Source organism: Taurulus bubalis, assembly GCF_910589615.1.
Source record: "Taurulus bubalis genome assembly, chromosome: 20".
Lineage (NCBI taxonomy): Eukaryota > Metazoa > Chordata > Actinopteri > Perciformes > Cottidae > Taurulus > Taurulus bubalis.
The window spans coordinates 4,589,003-4,611,698 of NC_136608.1; the positions used below are offsets into that span (position 1 = coordinate 4,589,003).

Sequence of the window (22,696 nt, forward strand, 5' to 3'; positions counted from 1 at the left end):
GTGTGTTTGGGGCGGCGAACGTGTGTGTGTGTGTGTGTGTGTGTGTGGGCGCTGCCGGTCTGTGTGTCACATCAGATACCCTTACTGACAGAATAAGAGGGCGCATGAGAGCGGGTGCAGGTGTGTGCGTGCATGTGTGTGCGTGCATGTGTGTGCGTGCAACCTGACGCTGCCTCTCACACTCTATCTCTATATAGCATCAGTTACCATCAAGTAGAACAATTAGTCGCAGAGGAGGTTGGCCAAGCAATTAGACTGGGAGGAAGTAGAATGTGCACAATGTGACTCCGCAGCAAATTCGATCATTTATTTAATTCATTACTTCCCTAAAGTGGTGGAAAAGAAACTAAATTTCATTTTTTTGTAAGTAAAAAGGACAAGCCTGTGTGCATAAACACTTTGGGGGAGAAGTTAACTACAACTCCCAAGGTGCAATTTGGCAACACACAAACACACACTTCACTGAGCTTGTAGTTATGCCCCCGAAAAAAACAGAATTAGCTATTTGCAGATTAAATCGGTCCGCTTTGGATTTCTGGGTAAATTTTGCGTGACCAGCAAAATGACATAATTGTTGAAATAATTAAAACGGGTGGTGATGACATAAACTGTGATGATTGTTACATGAACTACATGAACTTACATGAGTCTTGAGTTTCTATGTTTAACAAAATCAGCATATTCTTTCAAGACATTTTTTAAACGGGGATATAAACACCTCTGTAACCTGTGACTCCTCCCACTTTGTAACTCTATGTGCCAGCAAAGATGCTCTGTAACAAAAGAGGACGCATTACAAGTTGCACACATGCATGGTAAAGATATACACTTCCTGTGTGGGCGCTGGCTAGTGTATTTATGTTTTCTTTTGCGAATATTATATATTTACGCAGCCAAATGTATGCAGATGTGTGTTGCTACAGAGATATGTCTCAAACAAAGTACATTTTCAATTTTATTTGTTTGTCTGAAAAATGCAATTTTACTGTCAGAATGTTCAGAAGATGTGTCTTGTGACGTTCCAACATTTATCTCGGTGACTAGGGGTCATAATCTGTGCCCACGCTCGCTTCTCCCATTGAACGTAATAGACTTGGGACCTGAAAAGGGGCGGGGCTGTGGCCTCTCGGTGGCGAGTCGCTTCGATCCTTGGTGCGTTTCTGCCGCCATCTGTCAACCAGTGGAATAGAATCAATAGCAGAAGTGTTGTTTATTGTATCCGTGCATACATTCGCTTGTTCGTAAGTGTGCTTGTAGAGCACGTTATATAATCAAAACAAAAGCACCCAGGAGTCAAAAGCTCCAGAGTGTGCCTTTTAATTCAGGGATATCTGGGACATTAATCGTTGTTTTTTTTCCATTTCCATTTGCAATTCTCTGAAAAATGACATTAAGTCAACCTTTGAGTGCAGAGATTACTTTGTCACACAGTAGCAGCACATTTAAAGCAAATATTTGACAGAATGAAAGCCAGTGTTGACATTTGAGGACGTACTTATAACTGTATTACCCTCTGCTAGGAGTCTAGCAGCAGTGTTCTGATTGAGTTTTTTATTTTTTATTTTAAAGAAACACCTGTGGAATGTCCTTTTATAATAATCCGGCCTCTTTCGATTGTTTTTCCTAATCTTTTTGCAGATGAATTATTGGATTCTCTGCTCTAATTTTCCACTGCTAGCCTTTGTTACTTTTGCTGAGGCTGCACTTGAACCACCGAAGACGTGTGCCTCACGCAAACTGCCATCATCTCCCTTTCCTGGGTTAAACTCCTCATTGTGTAACTTTAATGTACATTGGGACGCTGGATCTTAAGCTCTATACATCGGAGCCTTGAGACGCCACAGGTTTGCAGCTAAACCTCAACAGAAGGCAGTGTAATTAATGCACATTAGAGGGCCTAATAATCTCTGCTTGTCTTTGGATGGCTGTAATTCCTTGAGCGGGACACCCAATCAGCCAGCCGGTCTGCTACCCATGAGTGTGCGGTGTATTAAGCGAGTGTACACAATAAGCTGAGTTGTGGAGTTACTGCTACCCAGTCAACCATTTGGAGGAGCGCATTATCCCGGCATAGCTAAGCTTCCTCTGAGCTGAGGATTGCACAACTGAGTCAGAGTGTTGCTGTTGCTCTTCTCACCTGCTGCTGACGGCGAAACAGCATGGCTGACTGGCTGGGAATTTAGCTGGAGTCGCTCAGAGTTGAAGTCGCAATGGCTCTCCGCAGATCCCCCTCCTCTACCTGCGCAGGTGAGTGCCACGGTAACCTATAGGGAACCCGGCAGTACTCTCCTTTGTGTGGCCTGTCCTGCCTGTCCTTCCTGTATCCTCACCCAACAAAAAGGACACACTAGACAGGACCACCGTAGAGTAACCCGCCTATTGTCCCTTCCCATTTACCCCCAATGTGTGTGTGTGTTGTGTGTGTGTGTCAGCAGGCCGCGTGGGGCAGCCGTCAACAGGCAGGCCGGGTGTACAGTTGCATGTGAGGCTGCTGTAGTTTTAATTTGATTATTCATTCGGACCCCTCTGTGCTGATGTAGTCCCCCTCGCTGTGCTCAGTGAGGATTTATTTTGTTGCCACTTTTGTACACAACAAATCAATTTTTTTGCGGATGACTTTATCTTAGACATGCGCTCCCTCTCAGTAAACCTCGGACAGGGCAGTAATCCGGGTCAGTCTGCACGGCTCACTGCTGCTGTGCTTTGCTGTTTGTGAGGTAAAGGAAGGCTGATTTCAAATGGCCTTTTTTAGTGTAGTGATACAGCAGGGTACTGCTAACATTCTCATGAACCCCGAGAGGCCAAAAGAAGCATCACTCGCTCTTTAGAAAGTGCCCCGAGCTGAGGAGGTGACTTCAGAAGAAGTGACTTTGTGCGTGCGTCGACATTTCACTGGGGGCTCCAGGGGGAAACATTTTGACACGATGCAGGCAGGCGATATTGACTGCGGCATGGGGAATGATTTGGCAGCTCTGGGACGTCAGGATTTACTATCGAGCCTCCTGGAGGTTTTATGTTCCAAAGTCATTATAATACCGTATCCTTGATGGCCGATTGATAGCCAATAATGACTTCCCAGCTGTTGCGCACACTGCCTTGCTTTGGCATCCAAGCCCGACTACGTAGTTTGTTTACCCGAAATAGCGCTTGTGGAAAGTTCCATCAGTGCTGCATGGAAAGTTAAAGACCCCCTCCAGACATGTTTGAACACATAAAATTAATCAGCTTAGAATAACAATTTTACAATCTAATGTTTATTTTCTTCCAAATTAAAGAACGAATTAGCGTGTTAGATTTTCTTTTCTGACAGAGAAGGAGATGACATTTCAACAAGTTTTATATGCAAATGTTTTTATTGCAGGAGTGCTGGACATAAAGTGTCTGAAAATGTTCAGTTTATGTGCACTTGAGGCTTCAGGTTTCCACATCAAACTTGTATATCTTGCATATTAAACCATTGGTTTCGGTTGTCATGTTTACAGTCAGTGTTTCTCACCCAAATGCATTATGTGTCATAAAACTTTTTCAAAGCAGATTTTTTTTAGGGTTTATACTTCTTCCCCATCTTTGTTGGCGCATTGCTGTGTTTCTTGGCGCATTTACATCAGTGGACCAGTGTCAAACAAGATTGTGTATCGCATCACCCACGTGAGCATCCACGTGCATGAGACAAAGCAAACGAGGGCCCACTTGTAGAAAAAAAAATAGCTCAAATAGAGGCCAAAAAACTCCACAGGGAGCCTCGAGGGTGAACAGAGGAACTTCAGCATGAATGTGAAATCAGCCACCTGCTGTAGACCTCGGCACATTCATGAGTCTGCACAGTAAAGCCAATTTATTAATGGACGGGGGACTTTTATAATCAGGACACAATTTGTTGAGTGAATTTCAGCAATTTTAGCATTTCATTGCTAAGTGCTGCAAATCTTGTGCATCGCTCCAAATAATGCTGAAAATCTTTAGATTTACTTTTGCTAAAGTACTTTAGTTTAATCGAGATGGTAAACGGGGTTGAAAATGTATCAATTTCATCCTGGCTGAGGCTTTCATACGGTCAGTGAGCCAGAGAAGAGACAACACATCAGCCGTTGTGCTGTGACGCCCTTTAGGGGAGCTGTGTGGAATTCCAAAATGTTCTGATATCATACCATGAAACCTTTTGAGGAAACTGAGGAAGACTTTTTACTCTTGGACACAAGATGCGTGATACGCTCGCTTGAGAGCCCCATGCTACTCTGTGCCAGTCTGCATTTGAAGGGCGGTCAACTCAGAACAATGTGTCTCTCCTTGTGAGAGGGGATGTGTTGGATGTGCTAACAGAACAACATAAATGTGACAAACTGCAACCGGTGAGCAAAATTGAATATCAATCTTTTCACATGTCCCCAAACTAAATTAAGCATTGCAACAACAGCCCAGATATATTGCCCGAAAATGCAATGAGTAATAGTATAGGAATTAAGATTTGTCCCCCTGACGACCTATTTGTGCAATCTCCTCTCTTTGGATGAATGACCACTCCAAAAAGGATTTGGTTAATCTGCTTTATTTTGAAATTCAGAAACATTCAACAGAACCTAATTTTGATAATCTGTGGTGCCCTGCTTTATATTTATACAGCAGGGATTTTGTCATTCATTTCCCCTCCTACCAGAAAAACTGGCGACCTTCCAGTTGCAGGCCTGCCTCTCTAACATCCGGGCTGCTGTGCTGTTAGTGAGCTGTAAGGAACTGAAGCACAACTGTTGCCATGGAATATCTCTCCTTAAAGGTCGAAAAGGCATCAATCTAGAGATTATGGAAATGGCTCATGCTCGTACACAACGTTTTACCCATTGTTGTACAAGCTTGGATCGGAGAGAGAGAGAGAGAGAGAGAGAGAGAGAGAGAGAGAGAGAGCAAAAGATAGAATGAAACAGAGAGAGCTGTCCGTGGTGCTGAAATGAGAGCACAGCACGTGGCCTGGTGCGTTACTATGGCTACAGATGTCCCTAAAATAACCATACACACATAGTAACCTTATTACACAAAAGAGAAGAAAAAAATGGCAATCTGTTGAGGTTTCTGACAACACAGCAGTGAGATTGATGAAGATGGAGAAATGTCTGTTTTGTCAGCGCTGCTCTTTCACTCCCCGAGAGAAAAATCTGTCCTCAATACCAACGTTGGCTTTCTACTGAGCAACAAGTCGTCTGCCATCCCGTCCCAGCGTTGTGTACAAAATAAGACTTTTACACCATTTACAATATTTTCTATCTTGTGCTCTTTCTTTCCTTGTATTGTATTGTGTTCTTTTGTGCTTTGAGACTGCTTGCTGAGAGGTTTGCTCCACGTGGGCTCGTCCTTTTGTAAAGTGCTCCGAGGCAGGGTTTGTGATTGACTGACACACGCGGCAATTTGCACAGTGTGAAGCAAAGCTGCACCGGGCCACTTTGCATATTTGTGGCTCGGGATAACAATGAGCGGTAAAAACGTTGGTCCTCAAAACCCGGGAGTCGTGAGGCCGCGTCAGAACCATGAGAAAACTCCCACAACAAAACCCTTCATCATAGATGTCAAGGATCTTCTGAGCAAGGCACCACTCAAGAACATCTAGATGGTGTTGAAAGCAATAGTTTGACATCTTGGGGAATACACTTTTTTTTTCTCGCTTTTTTGCCGAGAGAAGTAGGATCATTGTCATCCAATATAGGGCAACAGCTTGTAGCCAGTTAGCTTAGCTTAGCATAAAGACTGGAAACAGCTAGCCTGGCTCTTTCCAAAGGTAAAAGGTCAAATAATCTGCTTTCCAACATCTCCAAAGCTCACTCATTAATACTATTAACAATTAACACGTTGTATATTGGTTGTTAAATATAACACAAACTATTATTAAATTCTCACAAAAGCTAAAATATAAAAATTGTGGTTTAACCACAACTGACCACTTTAGACAAGCTGGTGGGCAGATTTTCTTACCTTTTCCATCTTTTGCCAGTCTTTGTGCTAAACTAAGCTAACTGTCAATTTGAGAGTGGTACCAATCTTCTGATCTAATGCTCGGCAAGAAAGCACAAGGGTATTCCCTCAGAATGTCAAGCTATTGCTGGAGAAGAGTGGGCCAGAAGAGTCAAGACATTTGCTTTCACCTCTGGTGGCCGGCGTCCACTTCACAATTCAGGATTCTCTCAGGAATCCTTTCTTTCCTTTGCAACCAAATGTGTGAACATTGAATTAACAGTCATGCTGCTGTCTCAATCATTTCATGATGGAGGGACCTTCTCTTTTTTTAACCCTTGTGTTGTCTTGGGGTCAAAATGACCCGCGTGCGAGTGTATAGGTATGTGTGTTGATGGGTCATTTTGACCCCACAACACGAGTGACCAGTGCATAAATGTGAAGTAAGCTTTGAAAGTTTCAGTGCGGCTGGTTGTCTTTGCCTGGATAAACGGTCGAAAGCTGCACAGGACAAGATGTGAAAATACACCTGAATCAATACAGCTGAATCATCCAAGAGGCTCTAGATTCTCCCTGTTTCACTTCTGTGTGTGGTCCCTGCTGGGTGGGCAATATTTACCCAGAGTGAACTGTCTATAGATGTACCTCCTCACCACCTCCATGTCCAAGATGTTTACTGACATCACAAGAAAATACCTTTCTGGATAATCAGTTCCTTTGAACTTCCAAAATTGTTCTACTCAGCATGACGTTTCCTGGTGAAGTCTTAAATGAACAAATGACCAATTGAGATGCTGAACCCTTCGTTTGAATCATTTGTGTTTCCAAAATAAATGTCTTCCAGAATCATGGACCAACGGTGCAAGCTTCTTTCAAGTGGCCACAGCGCTCAGCGAGTCTTCCTCCATCCACAGCGATGCCTTCTACTACCTGACCAAGGACATGTCCGGGATGGGACTGGAACCCATGTCCTACAGCATCCTGGAGCCGGTCGCTAGGAAGGGGGAGCCCAATGCTGAGGAATCTCAAAGTTTGTTGCAGGTGATTAAAAGGACCAGAGAAATAATGCGCTTTGTCCAAACAAAACAAAATGCATTAAAGTGCGGTTTCCCCTCTTTAAAGTTAAAGCCTGCTCACACACACTGGGAGCAACTTGTAAAAATAAGTTAATTATGTAATATTTCCTGCATGGGTAATGCATTGCATTGCCTTGCATCATGTTATGACTTAGCATAAAACAGAAGAAACATCTCATTAAAATGACTTCTAATGGGTTATTAGAATGGAAGGAGCTGTTTTCCGAGATGTGTTTTTCATGATGCTTATTCTTGTAGTCCTTCAAAATAAAACTTGCAACTGAGATATTTGGGCGAATAATTCAACGTGCCTTTGAGCAGAAAGTGTGAACACGTGAGTTCAAGTTTGAAGTTGGTTTAAGGAAAATACTTCAGTTGAGGATGAAGGCTGATATTAGAAATAGGTTAGTGGTGCCTTGTGATGATTTCCTTTAAAATGCTCAGAAATCTATTGTCTCCGATACAAAATTACACTCCCATACAATTAAACTGCACTTACATTTTAAATCAAAACTTCAACACAAAACTAAACACTTAGTTAGGTTTAGTAAAAAATAATCACGGGTTGGCTTAAAATGACTACGGAAATAAAACAAATAAAAAAACAAAACAAAAGTACTTTTTTAGGCAACGAAACTAATACTTGGTTATGTTCGGGCTGGAGTACATGGGTACACGTATAATTCACAAGCTTCGTTGCACGGGAACGTAATCTTTGGTTGCTTCTGTGGTTGTGGTGCAGCTGTATAGGACATCTCTCCACCAAGCCTGCTCCTCTCCACACTGCAAAAGACACCTATCTTAATCATTTTTCAAAATAAGAGCCTATATTGTAGTAGATCATAAAATACGAAACACATGCTCCCGTGGAAGACTAAGTAGTTCAACATTGTATTGCAATGTTCCTATTTTATTTTAGATGTGACCTATATCAGAAACAGACATTCTAAACAAAGCTGAAACCACACAGACATATCATTTAAATTCACACCAGTTTGACAGAAACGTGGCTTCCTTTAATTCCTAAAACGTCATTTTTGAGGCTCGGCATGAAGACCAAATGTGCGTGTTAAAGGCGGACACTTTTTACAGCGTGGGATGCTCCGTCCCAAAAGCGCCGGCGGTGCGCAGCCAGCCTCCAGATCACACAGTGGAATAGATGGGTATCACCGGCATGCGAGCAGTCCTCACGCGCAGCCTCTTAAATCTGACACATCTTTCTTCAACAACAACAATGAACTCGCGCGCAGGTGAGCCGTCGCTCCTCTTGGACCGCGGACTAACCGGAGTGACCCCGGGTGTCACCCGTGGATGATGGGGATGAAGGGTGGGGAGGATGAAGAATAGGGCAGTTTTGTTCCGCGAGAACCGTCAACTTTCACTCCCTCTCTTCTTCTACTTCTCTGTGTGTCTTTAAAGAGCAACAGCATGCCGATCTCTCCGAGTGAAGACAAGCTCCCCGTAAGTACCACCGTATCCATCCGCCGCCTCATTACTGCTTTTGTTTAATTAGCTTTTATCTCTCACCATTCAGTGCTCGCGACCCACTTTTATCATCTTCTCAGTCATGTTACATTTGGCGACATTGTTGCAAACTCACTCTAAAGTGTTTCTGTAATTACCAAATAATATACGGGCAACGTATACGACGCGACGACGACGAAATATGTTTGCGGTGTCAGCAAAGAGGTGAGGCTCCGTAAAAGATTTACAACCTTCCGGCAACCTCCAGGTAACATTTAGTTAATTAACCGACACCAGCAGCTACATGGCGCGCGCCAGGCGCAAAACCAATTTTGGGATATCCCCCTTCACGTTCCTCATTATGAAGAAGCGTCAGCGGACAGAAACCTTTTGGGGAAAGTTCCAGAAACTAATATTTAGCAGCCATTGTGTGTGCTAGCACAGTTTACATGCGTTTGTGTCGGCCAACAACTTCTAGTGGGTTTTACTATTTTACTTGACAGTGAACTCCACGCGCCTTTTGACGTCTCAGTCAATTTATTTCAATTTATTACAGGTACTAAGTTATTAAAAATGATTAAAAAATGAATAATTAATCTAATAGACATGCTAATCTAACAGTTTATCTGGGTGCACAGATTATTGTTGGAGGAACACGTAAACGCAACACTTTTGCTGATTAGACCTCAGTTGGGCGGAGCTATTCTGGGAATTATTTGAGGTCATCAAACTGTGTCTAAAATCACTCCCGGGTTCACAGGTTTATTATTAAAATGGCAAACTTTAAATGTAGTACATTTTGTAGTAAATAGTACTGCGGGAATGAGTCCTAAAATCTAGAAATTAGTCAGTATTTTTGCACTTCTGGTTTCCTCATCTCCAAAGTCAATGTTTTTTTTTGGTTAAATGGGTAAAATAAGGTCTGTGGTCAACACAAGTCAAAGAGATTTTAAAGTGTTGTTCCAAGACACACAATACGTAAGTTAATACCCTTCAATGTTTAAGCTTTTACCTCCTAAAAAGGCAGTTGCTAGCAGGTGGCTAAATGAGACTACAAAACGTCATCGCGTGGATCAGTCCGCCTTACAGGCTCGTGTTCGTAATCGCGCTCATCGACCGTGTTGTAGTTCGTTTGTAGCATTAACGCTTCAAAAGTTACTAAAGTGGTGTTTATTTGTGAAGATTATCTTGCTGAAATTTGTAAGGGTGGATTATTATTTCATGTGTACGGCGACATCAGGCTTGACTTCATTATTGCTCTGAGAACTTTGTAATGCAGAATGTAAAACATAGGTGCATAGAGTGAAATGTACAGAGTTGTTATCAATTAAACAATGTTATTCAATACCAAGTGGGTCTACAATATTGTCATCAATACTTGATCCAGCTATTTGAATCAATATTAGGATGGGTAGATATCTGATCAGTATCGGTGCATCTCCCTTCTCTATATGTCATGGTTTTAGGCACAACCCATGTCAAATATTGCTAAATAGTTATTATAATTATTTAACCCAAAAGCGTACATGGAAGAAATCAATCAGGCACAGTCTGTGCACGCCTTAGAAGAGGTCCAATCAGTCTAAATACATGCAATTACCTGTGTGGGAAAACCATGAGTCCCAGGGGACTTTAAAATATTTTAGCTAATGTGGCATTGGAAGCAACAAAGCACCACATGGCCATATTTCTATGACTCGTATGATATATCCATACTGTTATACATGTAATGTATCCAAGACTTGAAGCTGTGACTGTCTCAATCTTTGTCAGTCACATAGCTACCATTCTATATCAACTTGTTTGCAAAATATATTTTTCACTAACAGTGGATCAAATGACAATCTGGCACAATTGTGAAAGGTTTCGCTCGTAGTGATGAATCTAGAACAAATTAATATATTTAAAACAGAAAAGTTATCGGCTTTACAGAAGAAAGGTTTGGCTTATTGTTTTGCTGTACTGCCCACAACTCACGAGTCTCATAGAGTTGTTTTTAGCCACAGAAAACATCTGTTTTATAAACTCTAAAAAGCCACCGTACACTACCTGCTTAGCATTAGCATTTAGCCAATTCCCTTGCTTTCCCTTGGAAGTAGCATGAGCCCACGGTGGAGACCAAAAACAGAGCTAAAAGAAAGTGAAAATAGGATGAGCGCTTGCCAGGTGGCCAGAAACACGGCTCTAATCGAATGCTAATGTTCTTAACTCCTCTCTTGTATACAAACACAACTGCTTGCTAACATGTTCACCACATCAATTTAAAAGGTGACGGCGTGTCAATGCTTTGTTTGCAACTTGTCTCTGCCGCCCCCTAGTGGCCAGTCCTTACATGGCGAAAGCAAGATATTTTTCCCACATGTGTAAAAATCATTTGGAAGCATAGCTAAAGCCACCTCCGCTAGCATTTTATTCTGTTTAACAAGATGGCAAAGCTATGGCACAGTGCCCGTGACAAAATAGGTGAAACACTAAGCTAGTCTGCTCTACTCCACATGAAACTTGAGCTTGGTCAGGTGCCCAACTATTTATCCATCTAATTATGTAAGTGATGTTGCGTTATTCATTGTCTTAGCATGCGATATATAGATAGCTGTGAGTACAATGAGTAGAATGTAACGTAGCATAAAGGCACAACAAGCTGTCCTGCTGATAAGTAAGAAAGCCGCTCTTACAAAGTATAACAAACCCTCTCATCATACCCAGAGCCTATAGAGCGTTCGCTCCTGTGTCCGCTGTGTTTAGTCTCCCTCTCTACGTTCCCTCTGTCTAAATAAAGAATAAAACTGCCAGAGGTGAGCTGACTGCCCACTCTGCTGCTGAAGGTTCTCACTTCAGTGTTTTTGAGAACCTGCCAAAAGCCACTTCTGTTTGCGTGTGCTGACATTGCAGTAGATGTTTAAGTTCATTCAAACGATTCTTACATAACGCCGCTGCTGCGTAAAGGTCCTGTGTGTGCTGTCTTTAAACAATGTGTATTAGCTAGATTGATCGTGAGGCCATTGATTAATGCGAACAGAAGAGTTCCTGTGTATTTTACATTCTCTTTCTATTTTTCTCTTGGCTCCCTTCAGGTCGTGGGCCCTCCTTCAAGCCTTCAGGGCAGCGAAGAGGGCCTTTACTTCAATGACGGCAGGCGGAAAGTTGACTACGTCCTGGTCTTCCACCAGCGGCGGCACGGCTCCATACGATCTCGTGCCAGCACCTCGATCTCACACGACAGGCTCTCCATCGTTTCCAATGGCAACTTTCCCCCTTCGACGGGCTCGGATGCGGCGGCCGGGAGAGCGGCCAGCGTACCGGCAGGGGAGGCTGCGCGAGTCGGCGAGGTGTTCATGGAGCTCGGCGATGCGGGAGGGAGCGAGTCAACGGAGCCCGCCGACCACGAGATGCGTCTCATCAGGCAGGAATTTGAGGCCAACCTGCTGGAGGCCGGCCTGGAGATAGAGAGAGACAGAGAGGTGAGTGCGCCTGTATGGCCACGCCAACGTCCATGTCCTGTCCTTCTTCTCTTCTCCAAGGCACTGAACTGACACCTAAGATAATGTTCTATATCATAACGTAATGAATAAGGGCTTTAACCTGTTTGTGCAGCGGTTATTGCTGGGCAGCTTGTTAGGCATTTGAACCACAGCACCGCTGGTTGACCCGGTTAACGGTTAATGATCAGCTAACAAGGAAGCCGGTAGAAAACAATCTAAATTAACATCCCTAATTAAAATCCTTGTGGAAAACCCTTGACCAGCAACCCTGGTCTGAACCCGGTTGTTATTTGGAAGGCAGATACTATAGATTTAAATGTATTAATGTAAAAGTCCAATGTTTAACGTTGAAGGTTTTCATATTTCCCAGTGTGTCGTTGTTTGAGGTTCAGGCAGACTCAACTTGTATGAGAATAAGATTTGCATAAAGAATATGAATAAAATATGCTATAAGAATAAGCAGTAAAAACAAACACCATAACAATAACTAACATTCAACATTTAAACCTGCTTCAAACAACATTGACGTGTTATCACCTCAGTTGATGTGGGGAACAAGTCAAGACTCAATTTAAACGGCAGACAAGAAGTAACATTAACATTCATTTGAATGCTGTTTATTTTTTTAAATTTTTTTATCCCCACCAACTCCCGAGGAAACGATCGGTCTCTTTAGCTGCTAAATGCTCCTCTGTCTTCACTTTTGCTGCAAAAAGCTTTGTGTTGCAGCTGGAAACAACGCTAATGAAAAACCGAAAGCCTTAAAACCAAAGCAATGAGCCGAAAGAAGCTAAAACTCTCCAAAGAGCTGAGGGGAGCTGAAGAGCCGGGGGATAATTCTCTGTGGATTCGCCCCACCAAGAGACAATTTTCACATTTTGTTATTTCTTTTTGGTCCTATTGTAAATTCAAAAGTAAACTATGGTATTGGTAAAACATTTACAAAACCACTAGCTCCTTTGCTGCTCTGTCAGTGGATAAAGATGCTAAACTGTTTGGAAAAAGCATTTTCTTTTAATCAAGGTTGTTGATCTTTTGGATCACAAAACCTGAAGAAGTAATCAGGAGTAGAGTTTCAGATACGAACCAGCAGCCTGTAGCTTGATACGCAAAGGTTTAGAGGAATATTCAAGATAAACACTGACACAGGATCTGATGTAACTGCGTCTTGAGCTATTTAAGGTGAGCGCCTACATGGGAACCTGGCTCAGATGGTACAGTAGAGGAAAGAGGTGGGTGAGACTCACTCGATGTGTTGTTAAGGATATAAGGTGGTTATTACGGCAGCAAGAGCCGAGAGCCGAGCGTCACGAGGAGGTGTCTATTTAACTTTGAAATACATCTTTTAGGTTTTATGTATCGTTGTTTTCTGCATTCCTTAGACACCTTGCTGCTAATGGACAAAATAATAGCAACACCACCGAAAAGTGTGTGTCATAACCTCCAACATACTGTATATCAATACAATCTGATGCACAGGTAGACCCGCTCTGTTAAAGCTTATGAATAAAGTATTTCCTCTCAACCCTTAATGTGAAAACAATACCCACAGTACCACCAAACCCTAATTTCTGGGTCAATTTGTTCACAAATTACGCTCAAGATTAATTTTTCTGATTTCTTTTTGCAGAGTCAGTCCAAATGACGTGGTGAGCACAAGGTTTAAACATCCTACATAAAAGCGCATACACATACAGAATGAAATGCATTGTTTTGCCCTGTTTTCCTGAATTAACAAGAGGATTTTCTCACTAATTCTGAAAAAAGGTTTTGATGTAAAAAGATAATCTGCTCTGTTTTTCTGAATTACCGAGATAATCATCTCGGTAATTCTGAAAAAGGTTTTCGTCTAAATTCAAATCCTGCAAGAACCTCCCAGTTACTAGAGAGCTTTATTTCCTTCGCCTCACAAAATGTCCCACAAAATGTCCCACAAAATGTCCCACCTGTTGAGTTTACACACCGCCACTTCCAGCAGATCAGAATGGACTTTATGTCTGAATAACTGAGGTGCCTGTGCAATGTCGACGAACTAATGACCATTTTACTTGAAGACACAAGTCTCCCAATGTCTCGACCTCAAGCCAGAATAAAACTGGACTAAACTGGATGCCAGACGTCTTGATTCACACACTGGTTCTGGTTTAGACTCTTTGGGCTCCTGGGCCAAGGTATCAAGCCTTAAATAAAGGTAGTTATAGTTTTCCCAGATTTAAAATGATATAGACATAACAAAAAGGTAAATTTATAGGTAGCATATTTGGGGAAATAGTGGCGGCATAGGACGTCAAACATGGACAAAGTACACCAGCAGAGAAAAACGGGATAAAGTTCACCAAAAGATTTTTTTTCATCGACACCAAATCTTTCTAAAAACAGACCCTGGAATAATAATAATAAAAATAAATAAATGATATTTCAAGAATGGCAGAGTCCTGTGTCAGAAACAGATTGTATCCAGGGCAACACACAAAAATGCATAAATTGGTGCAAGCTGCACCACACCTGTAAACCTGAGCAATGGAGGAAAGGTCTGGTGACTCATTCAACACTTGCTGCTAGCAGTTTGAGCTGATATCTTTTTTATAAGTTAGCGTTGCTTCCTCTCACAGAATGTAAATACAGTTTGGGATTGTGTTTATTTTGGTGTCCACGTGAGGGCCAGTGAGCCGGCAGACTCACGTTCCAGTGTCTGCAGCCGACACAGCTGCTGCGCTGACCTCTTTGCATCGATTTTCTAATTAAACCTGAAACGGGTCATTTTGTTTTGACATGTGCAAATCGCTTCGCTGTGAGTGTGTGTGTTACGTTGCAACCGCTACTTGCGCGTGAGAGTGTGTAGTTCAGTCCTGCTTTCGGTGTGTGTGTGTTTGTGTGTGTGTGTGTGTGTGTGTGTTAGGCGCTTGGCACCCGTTCTGTGTGTTCTGGTGGTGGGGCTGCAGACTTACTGCCACAGAGTTGTCCAAATGTAGTTTTATTCCATTTGCTACCAAATGAACTACTGCTGCACTTTGGCTCCGACACTGAGAGTTTCTCACGTCAGTTAAACGTTGGTCTTGCAGTTTTGTGAATTGTTATATCGCTAATAGAGATGTTTGATCTAGCACCAGTGCGATAATAAATAATCCCTATATTATATATATATATATATATATATTTATATATATTTTTAAATATATATTATAAGCTGCTAAGTGCTTGTGTCACCTTTGCCCCAGCTGGGACCGGCTCCAGCCCCTGAATGGGATAAGCGGTTTGGATAATGGATGGTTATAATTCACCTTCCCCCAGTGCACATTTTCTACTGGATGGAGCTTGAACGCATCATGATGTAACTCAACACGACCCCTGTTAACATTAGCTGTTAGCTCCGTCGTTCAGCCGAGCAGGAACGTGTGTGTTGACCCACCGGCCGCTCAATAGCTCCCGGGTGCACAGGTGTGTTATATGTTACATGTTACATGTTACATGTGCAGCAGCAACCGGGCGGGATGTACAGATCGGGTGGTGAGTGGCTCATGTTGTTGTTGGTCCTGTCAATGAGCTGCTGTATCGGAGGGATATTGGTAATTCTAAACCCCAATATTAGGTATTAGAAATAGGAACAATGATTCAAGCTGGTGAGCAAGGGGCTCACAATGTTCAGGGGAAAGCTATCCTCACTTCTAATGCAGAAAGTTGGACTTTAAACCACTGTACAGTATTAGGGTTTGCTCTCTGTGTGTGTTTGTGTGTGTATATGTGTCCCTGTTTCCCTTAATACATGTGACTGTGCGGACATGTGTGTGCGCTGGCTGGCAGCCAGTTGGCAGCGTGTGCGGTCTGGGCTAGCATTAATCAGATTGTTGACAGTGTGGCGACGGAGCCTAAGCCCGGATGAGATTAGCTGACTGACTGGTGGCTCTTTATCCCGTCTCATGGATTTGAGGAGTAGATCATATCTGCCGCCGAGCGCGGCCACTATGAAGAGGAGAGACTCGCGATCCAGTATCCCTCATTTGTATGGAGGGGTACTCTTACATGATGACTGACAAGCATAATTACACTCCTTCCATCGGCTAGATTGCAGGTTGGAGGCGGCGCCGGCTGAGAGAAGGATCATTGTCTGGTAATAACTGTAGGTTTGCCGCTCACTTAATCGCTCACAAGGATATCATCAGAAAAGGGCGATGCGTTGTTTTGTAGTCTGCGTGCAGATCAGTAAAGGATGTCGCAAATTAAAGTGGTGTAACTTCGTTTTTTTTTTGCACCAGCATCCCAAAAAGAGGATGCGTCTGCACCAGAAGGATGCCGTGGAAACAGATTCTCTCCACTTATTTGAGATAAATTAATTTAAATCACAGACAGAGCGTACCGACGTTGTGGTTCTTGTTTCGAGATTGTTATGAATCTAAGATCACTGTTTGTGGGCCTGGAATGACGAACCTCAAATCTCCCAAAACTCCATCTTACTCCATCCAAATCTATTATTTAGCATTTAAAAAAATTCAGCATATTTGAATAGGGATCCTCAGTTTGGCCTCGTTGAAATTGTGGCACTGAATGAACAAGCCGTCCACTGTTCATAACGACCAGGTTAACAAAGATCATGACGTTGTGATATTGTGTTAATGTGTTAATATTTAACCATTGTTTAGCACCACTGCAATATTATTAATTATTAATTCATCATGTGCTATATTGACATAGAGTTTAAGCTCACCATGTGTTTTACTGCTTAATTAAATAAGTTAAGATAATAATTGCACACACAGTAGAATCATTTTGAATACATTAATATCTTAAACATAAAAGTATTAAAGTAATTATTTTTTCCATTAATGTGGGTGTTGTACTGAACTAACTTTTCCTTCTCGTGTCCAACCTGTTTGACTTCAGAGTTAATTGGATACTGGAAGAAAAAAAAAGAGTTCGTAAATGTCAAACTTGTTGACTGCGTCTGAGGATTATTGAGTTGACCTTTAATCTCTGAGGGAAATCTCCTTCCAGAAGACTTTTGATTAAATGCAGGAGAGTTGTTAATTCGAGGAGCGGAGCTGGGACCTTTTGTAAAGCTCAGTCTGTTGGGGGCTTGGGAAACGGAGCGAGAGGAGAGAGTGATTCTCTCCTAGCAAATTCATTTACTGGGAGGAGGAGGAGGAGGAGGAAGAGGAAGAGGAAGAGGAGGAGGAGGAGGAGGGGGAGGAGGACACCCAACTGTATTCTTTTTTATGACACACAAATTTGTTTGATAAGATGATTGTTCTGAGGAACCTTAATGATTTCCATATTGAAAGAACTTTAGTTTTACTGTTTTGACGTTGTTTTTTTTATTCGTATGGAAGTTCCAAATAATTTATTTTATTATAAATAACATAATCAAATGTTATGAAGGACGGTACGTTATTGTAAACCTTTTCTTCATTTAATTTACAAACAATTACTGTGTCATATGTACCGTTATATAAAATTACATATTATGTGATAGAATATTTTTGGCAGCCATACAATGAGCCATCCATTGTCTTATTGACGAAGGGCATGGATACATTAGTGTATACTGTAGTATATTCCAATGCACCTTTTTAACATGAGCTTGACCTCCTGCTCCAGATCCAAGATAGATCTCCTTCACAGCAAGATTTTCAGTTACTGAAAGGCAACAGAAAGACGCATTTTTACAGTGGAAGCATAATCGTCACTATGGCAACTCCAAAACCCCACGTAATAGGGATGTGCCCAAAATCTTACCAAGTTACATTTTGGTACTTACTTTTCAGTGTGTTCTGTTACGGCTCTACAGCAGAAACCTGTTGCTGCTTCTGCTATCAATGTACTCCAAACGCGGGCTTTGCGTGATCTTGTGAGTCGATGCAAATGTGTGTGTGTGTGTGTGTGCTTATTCGTGTGATGCAACGTGGAATACTGTGTATCCGAGTGAACCCCCCACAGCCGAACACCTGCAGGTCTGGAGGAGCTCAACTCAACCCAGTTCAATGACTTCCACTAATAACCACCTTCCATGCCGTCTTTGTCTTTGTGCGTCTTCACTTCTCTCCGTCTCTTCCTTTTCTCTCATTCTCACCACTTCACTCCCTGCTCCGCCATCCCGTCCCCGAGCCGATCACCTTCTCCTAGTCGATGCCCCCCACACACACCGCCCATCCAAAGACGCGCCCCTGGCTGCGTCCTAGTTCACCCCCCCCTGCAGAGATAAAGAGCTAATTGGAAATCCCTCTACTAATTAACCTTCTCCAGGCAGAAAGGTATTTATATCCCCTGCTTTTTGATGGAGCGATGAAGACGAAGGGAGGGGAGGAGGGCGAGGAAGGGAAAAGGGGGTGAGAGAGAGCAGAGAAGTGGATGTGATCAAGTAGGTAGAATATAATGGAGGTGGGTGCAAGTAAGCGAGGAGGTGGAGATGCGAAACACAACATCAATTCATATTGCTAATGTCTTAATTTTGCGAGGACAAATAAGCATCAGGAAGTCAGCTGTCAGTTTTCTTCTCCATCAGATGAAATTCTGAGGGAATGTGAGAGTTTTGGTGATTGCAGATGGTGGAGGCTGATGAGCCAATATTAAAAGAATGCAAAACTTGTGTGTGTTCTTCAGAAAGAAGGAGGAGGGAAGGCAAGCAACAGGGCTTCTGGGGAAATGTAGTCTAATTTGGAGAAACACTTGTGTGAGATACAGTTCAGCAGTTATATTTACCGTGGTTTTGTGTGTTAGCAGTAATTACACCAGGATGAATGGTTCATTTGGCAATAATCTATTCTTTATGTCAGACCACCTTGAGCCCTCATCTGCCAAGGGACAGCATTGGCCAATCAAATACTTGCAAGCTCACACTCCTGGTAGTTTACTTTGTAATGTAAACGCCGTATGTCGCAATCTTTGCTGATACGCAAAGTCAGCACTATTCGGATTCAGTTCGGATCTTTAAGATGATGATACGGATCGATGCTTTCACTTTGCACCGATGACGTTGGTTTGTTGGATCATCGAATCGAGATATATATATATATATATATATATATATATATATAAATATATATATATATATATATATATTAATCCAGATTCATGCATCATTAAATCTCTTCTACTAATGCATTAATTTCCAACTCCTGGATCCTGTTTCATTGTTTCACTAGTAGCTCAAACAACACGCCGCCCACATTGGTGCGCTGGCCTCCGTGGGTTGAACGGTGCAAGCCTCTTGAAACTCTGACCACAACCAAGAACAACACAGATGGGTGTGCCATACTACATCACGGATGCATGAGGGTTAAAGAACATCTTGTTGCTACTCGGTGGCAGAGCATGCAGGATTATTAGACTTGGGGCAGTTGTTTTTAGAGTAAAACAAACTTAAACTAACTTAATGCAATGTGTCATATACACACAGTTACATTCATAAAATGTAATCCCTAAACTTTTCTCAGCATTTAGCAGGAGGGGCTACTTTGGGTTCAGAGACACAATGTGAGCCGGGGATTGAACCTCTGACCTTGTGGTTAGAGGATGACCTGCGTAATCCACAGAGCTACATCTGCCCCATTTTTCACTGTTCTTTAAATAACTTTATGTATCACCAATAAATACAGGAACCAGTCGCTGCTCACATCTGGGATTTATTTAGGGATTTAAATGTCCTGTGCTCATTGATTATGGTTCCCTAATTCTGATTGTTGACGGCAAAACACATCAACCCGTCTCAGACAGAAGACAGCAAACATGAAGACGACATCACACTGAAATACAGAAGTGAAACCAGAGCAATTCACTGTGGTTATCAGGCCACAACCCTCCTGGCATCATTTAGTTTCTTTGGTTGATTTTGAGCGTTGTTTTAAAAGCAAAAGTCCCCTGCAAACGTTTGTCCTATAGACGCACGTGTTGTGCAAAAGCAAACTATTTTTTAAATATATTTTATTAAAAAAGGGGCTGAAGCTCAGGTGGCTTCACGCTCCGCCGTGTCCCCGAGCGGGACAAAGGACGGTGTGGATGTGCGTGAGGGGGGAAAGATAATGAAATCTAAGAGGAGCAAGAGTGACAGTTAGTGAGTCAGCCAGTCAGTCAATCAGTCAGTGAGACGGCGTCTAGCGGGTAGCAGAAGGTACAGCACTATATGTGGTGAGGGGGAGTGAAAGATCTCAGGAGAGTAGGAGTCGAGAGAGGAGAAAGGGAATCGTTTCAGGTTTCCATCATCTGCCGTTCCACCTTTCTCTTTTCACCCCTCCCTCCCCTCCAGCAGGAGCTGACGGGGGTCTGAGGAGGGTAAGGTTACCTGGCTGTCGTCCCCGCTGGCTCTCTCTCATTTGTGGTTCCACACTCACACTGCTGCCGCATAGATTTTGGTTTTCACTCCTGCTAACAATTAACACTTTATTCTTTTCTTTTATTTCTGGCTCCTTAGTCAGTCTACAGAGAGGCAGAAGTGGGCTTGTTAATGCACTGATATTCATAATTCAATCACGTACCTTTCGGCGCTATCTGGAGCCGCTAATTATCAAATTTTGCTAATGCATCTTAATGTTAAATGATAATTACAGTGTGGGCAACTGGCCCGTGAATCATTAGCAGGACAAGCCAGATGAGTCAGGATTACCTACAGTAAATCCATTCTCTCTGTTTGGTGGAGATGATGATTGGTAACATAACATAAATAAATAAATAAATAGAAAGCCTCCAATGTGTCAGGAACAGGCTGCAAGAGAAAACAGCTCCAGGCTTTGCCTCAGAAACAGAGGCTTCATCTATCTTTCATAAATACCAGTAATGCTTCTGGCCAAACTGGTTAGCCAAAGCGATTCAGTGGGTCGGTCTGATGGTTCAGCTGGAAAGTCCAACCTGGAGCGTGGAATGGGACATGTCGAGCTCCAGTTTAAGAGGCCAGTTTTGAGTTTGGTCTCGAGGCAAGTGCAGCTGAGTGGCAAGTCCAACACACTCTGAGGTCTGTTAAGATGGTCTGGTAAGGTCGTTCCAGCCAAACAATCTGGTCAAAATATGAAGGTTCATAGTATAAAAATGACTTTTTGTCAAAATTCAGTGCCTCTGATTTGTACATATCTCAATCTATATAGAGATGTACATCTACTGAAGCCGTTCACACGTTGAGTCGCCGTTCGATTTGTTTGTGTCACTTTTTCTGACCTTTCACCCGGATGTTGTGACGTCCTCGTGCAAAAAAGACTAAAGCAAGTAAGATAGCAGGTGTACTGAAATGACTTCTTCTCTACCGTTGACTGATTTTTAAGGAAGAAAGAAAAGATATTTGCCTTGGATATTTGTTGGAATGATTTTTTTATTTAGATTCTGTTGCTTTTGAGTGAGCACGTTGCCCGCAGTGACAACAATAGATTTTGGATACACTCAAAAAGCGCCATGTGAACCATGTGAACCACTGATTCTGACCACGAGACTGGAAAGACGTGTTTTTTGTATTTTTCCATCCTTGAAAGTTCCATGCAGCATTACATTAAAACAATATATCATATCTTTTACATTAAGTTTTGCTTGTTTTTCAGTTAAAGAACCACGGCCCCAGCTTCACTCGTCTACACGCGCCCTGGCCCGTCCTGTGTCGGGAGGCCGAGTTTCTCAAGATTAAAGTCCCCACCAAGACGGTGAGATCTCACTGGGTCCATGCTAAGTAGCTCTTTGTTGTTATTTTCTTGTTGTTTCTGTGGACAGAACAAACATCAATAGAGCAGAGCAGACCACTGAGTGACGTCCTTCTGTACGTGCCTCAGTTTTTTGCTGAAACTTTTGTCTTTGTTTCCTTATGGTTGTAGCAATTCAACATTTTCTGTGTTTTTTTAATACCTTTTATTCCTTCAGGGACGTTTTACACACAGTCACACTCGGAAGCTGCCCAGTCTGACCACAGTCTGTTCTGCTGGCCACTGAGCCGCTCCACTGGAGTGCTTAAGGGGTTAAGGGTGGTGGTAGTGAGGGAGCTGGGCTTCATCCTTATGCTGACATTCAAACGAATAACGTCTCAGGGACACTCAATCTGTCCAAAGATGTATTCTCTTCAGAAACGCAAAGGCACTTGGATGGGCAAACTGGTGAACTGACTCTGTGTTTTGTCCCGTCAGAGTTACGAGCTGAAAGAGGAGAGTGGTTTCGGGTCCAGCATGAGCACAGTGTGGAGGAAGATAAACCACCCTTTCCAGCCTAAAGTACCGCATCAGGAACAAGAACGCACCAAATTTCTCACACACTGCTTCTCCAGGGACAAGCTCCACCTGTGAGACACACACACACACACACACACACACACGCACACGCACACGCACACCCAATACCTACTCTTTTGACGAACTCAGACAAATTTAAAGTGAAACTACGTAACTTTTGAAAGAATAACTGGCAGGTTAATTATCTTAAAACCGGAGACATTGGATTCATAAGCAATTAAACACACCATTGATGAATTTAATACCCTCAGTGCTACACTTAGGGTATTACACGACATCCGTTCTCAGTCTGGTACCAGTAGTTAATGTGAGTAAACTGACATTGTTGAGTGCTTATGACTTCTCGGTCAACATGCTAAATGCACCAAGTAATGAGAACAAAACTCCATCTTCCTGGTTGATTGTTTCGCCTTTAGTCTGAGCCAACATTTAAAAATACCTGCCGTAAGGCGCCATGCCAGCCTTGTATCCTACGACATACTGAGTGATTACAGGCTACCAGTATTATTTGGGGTAATAAGTTCCACTGAATGATAACATTATTTCTGAT

At 42.6% G+C, this 22,696-nt stretch overlaps 1 protein-coding gene across 1 annotated transcript in view; it reads left to right on the top strand.

Annotated features, from left to right (window-relative positions):
• Positions 1-2,210: 2,210 nt before the first annotated feature.
• Positions 2,211-22,696, top strand: part of ano2b (anoctamin 2b) — a gene marked incomplete at both ends in the record, with an annotated part of 60,597 nt that continues 40,111 nt past the window's right edge. Inside the window, 6 exons of the mRNA XM_079236403.1 lie at positions 2,211-2,247; positions 6,782-6,978; positions 8,433-8,474; positions 11,552-11,938; positions 21,472-21,570; positions 22,045-22,196. Coding sequence (XP_079092529.1) covers positions 2,211-2,247; positions 6,782-6,978; positions 8,433-8,474; positions 11,552-11,938; positions 21,472-21,570; positions 22,045-22,196 — 914 coding nt within the window. The remainder of the gene's footprint in view (positions 2,248-6,781; positions 6,979-8,432; positions 8,475-11,551; positions 11,939-21,471; positions 21,571-22,044; positions 22,197-22,696) is intronic.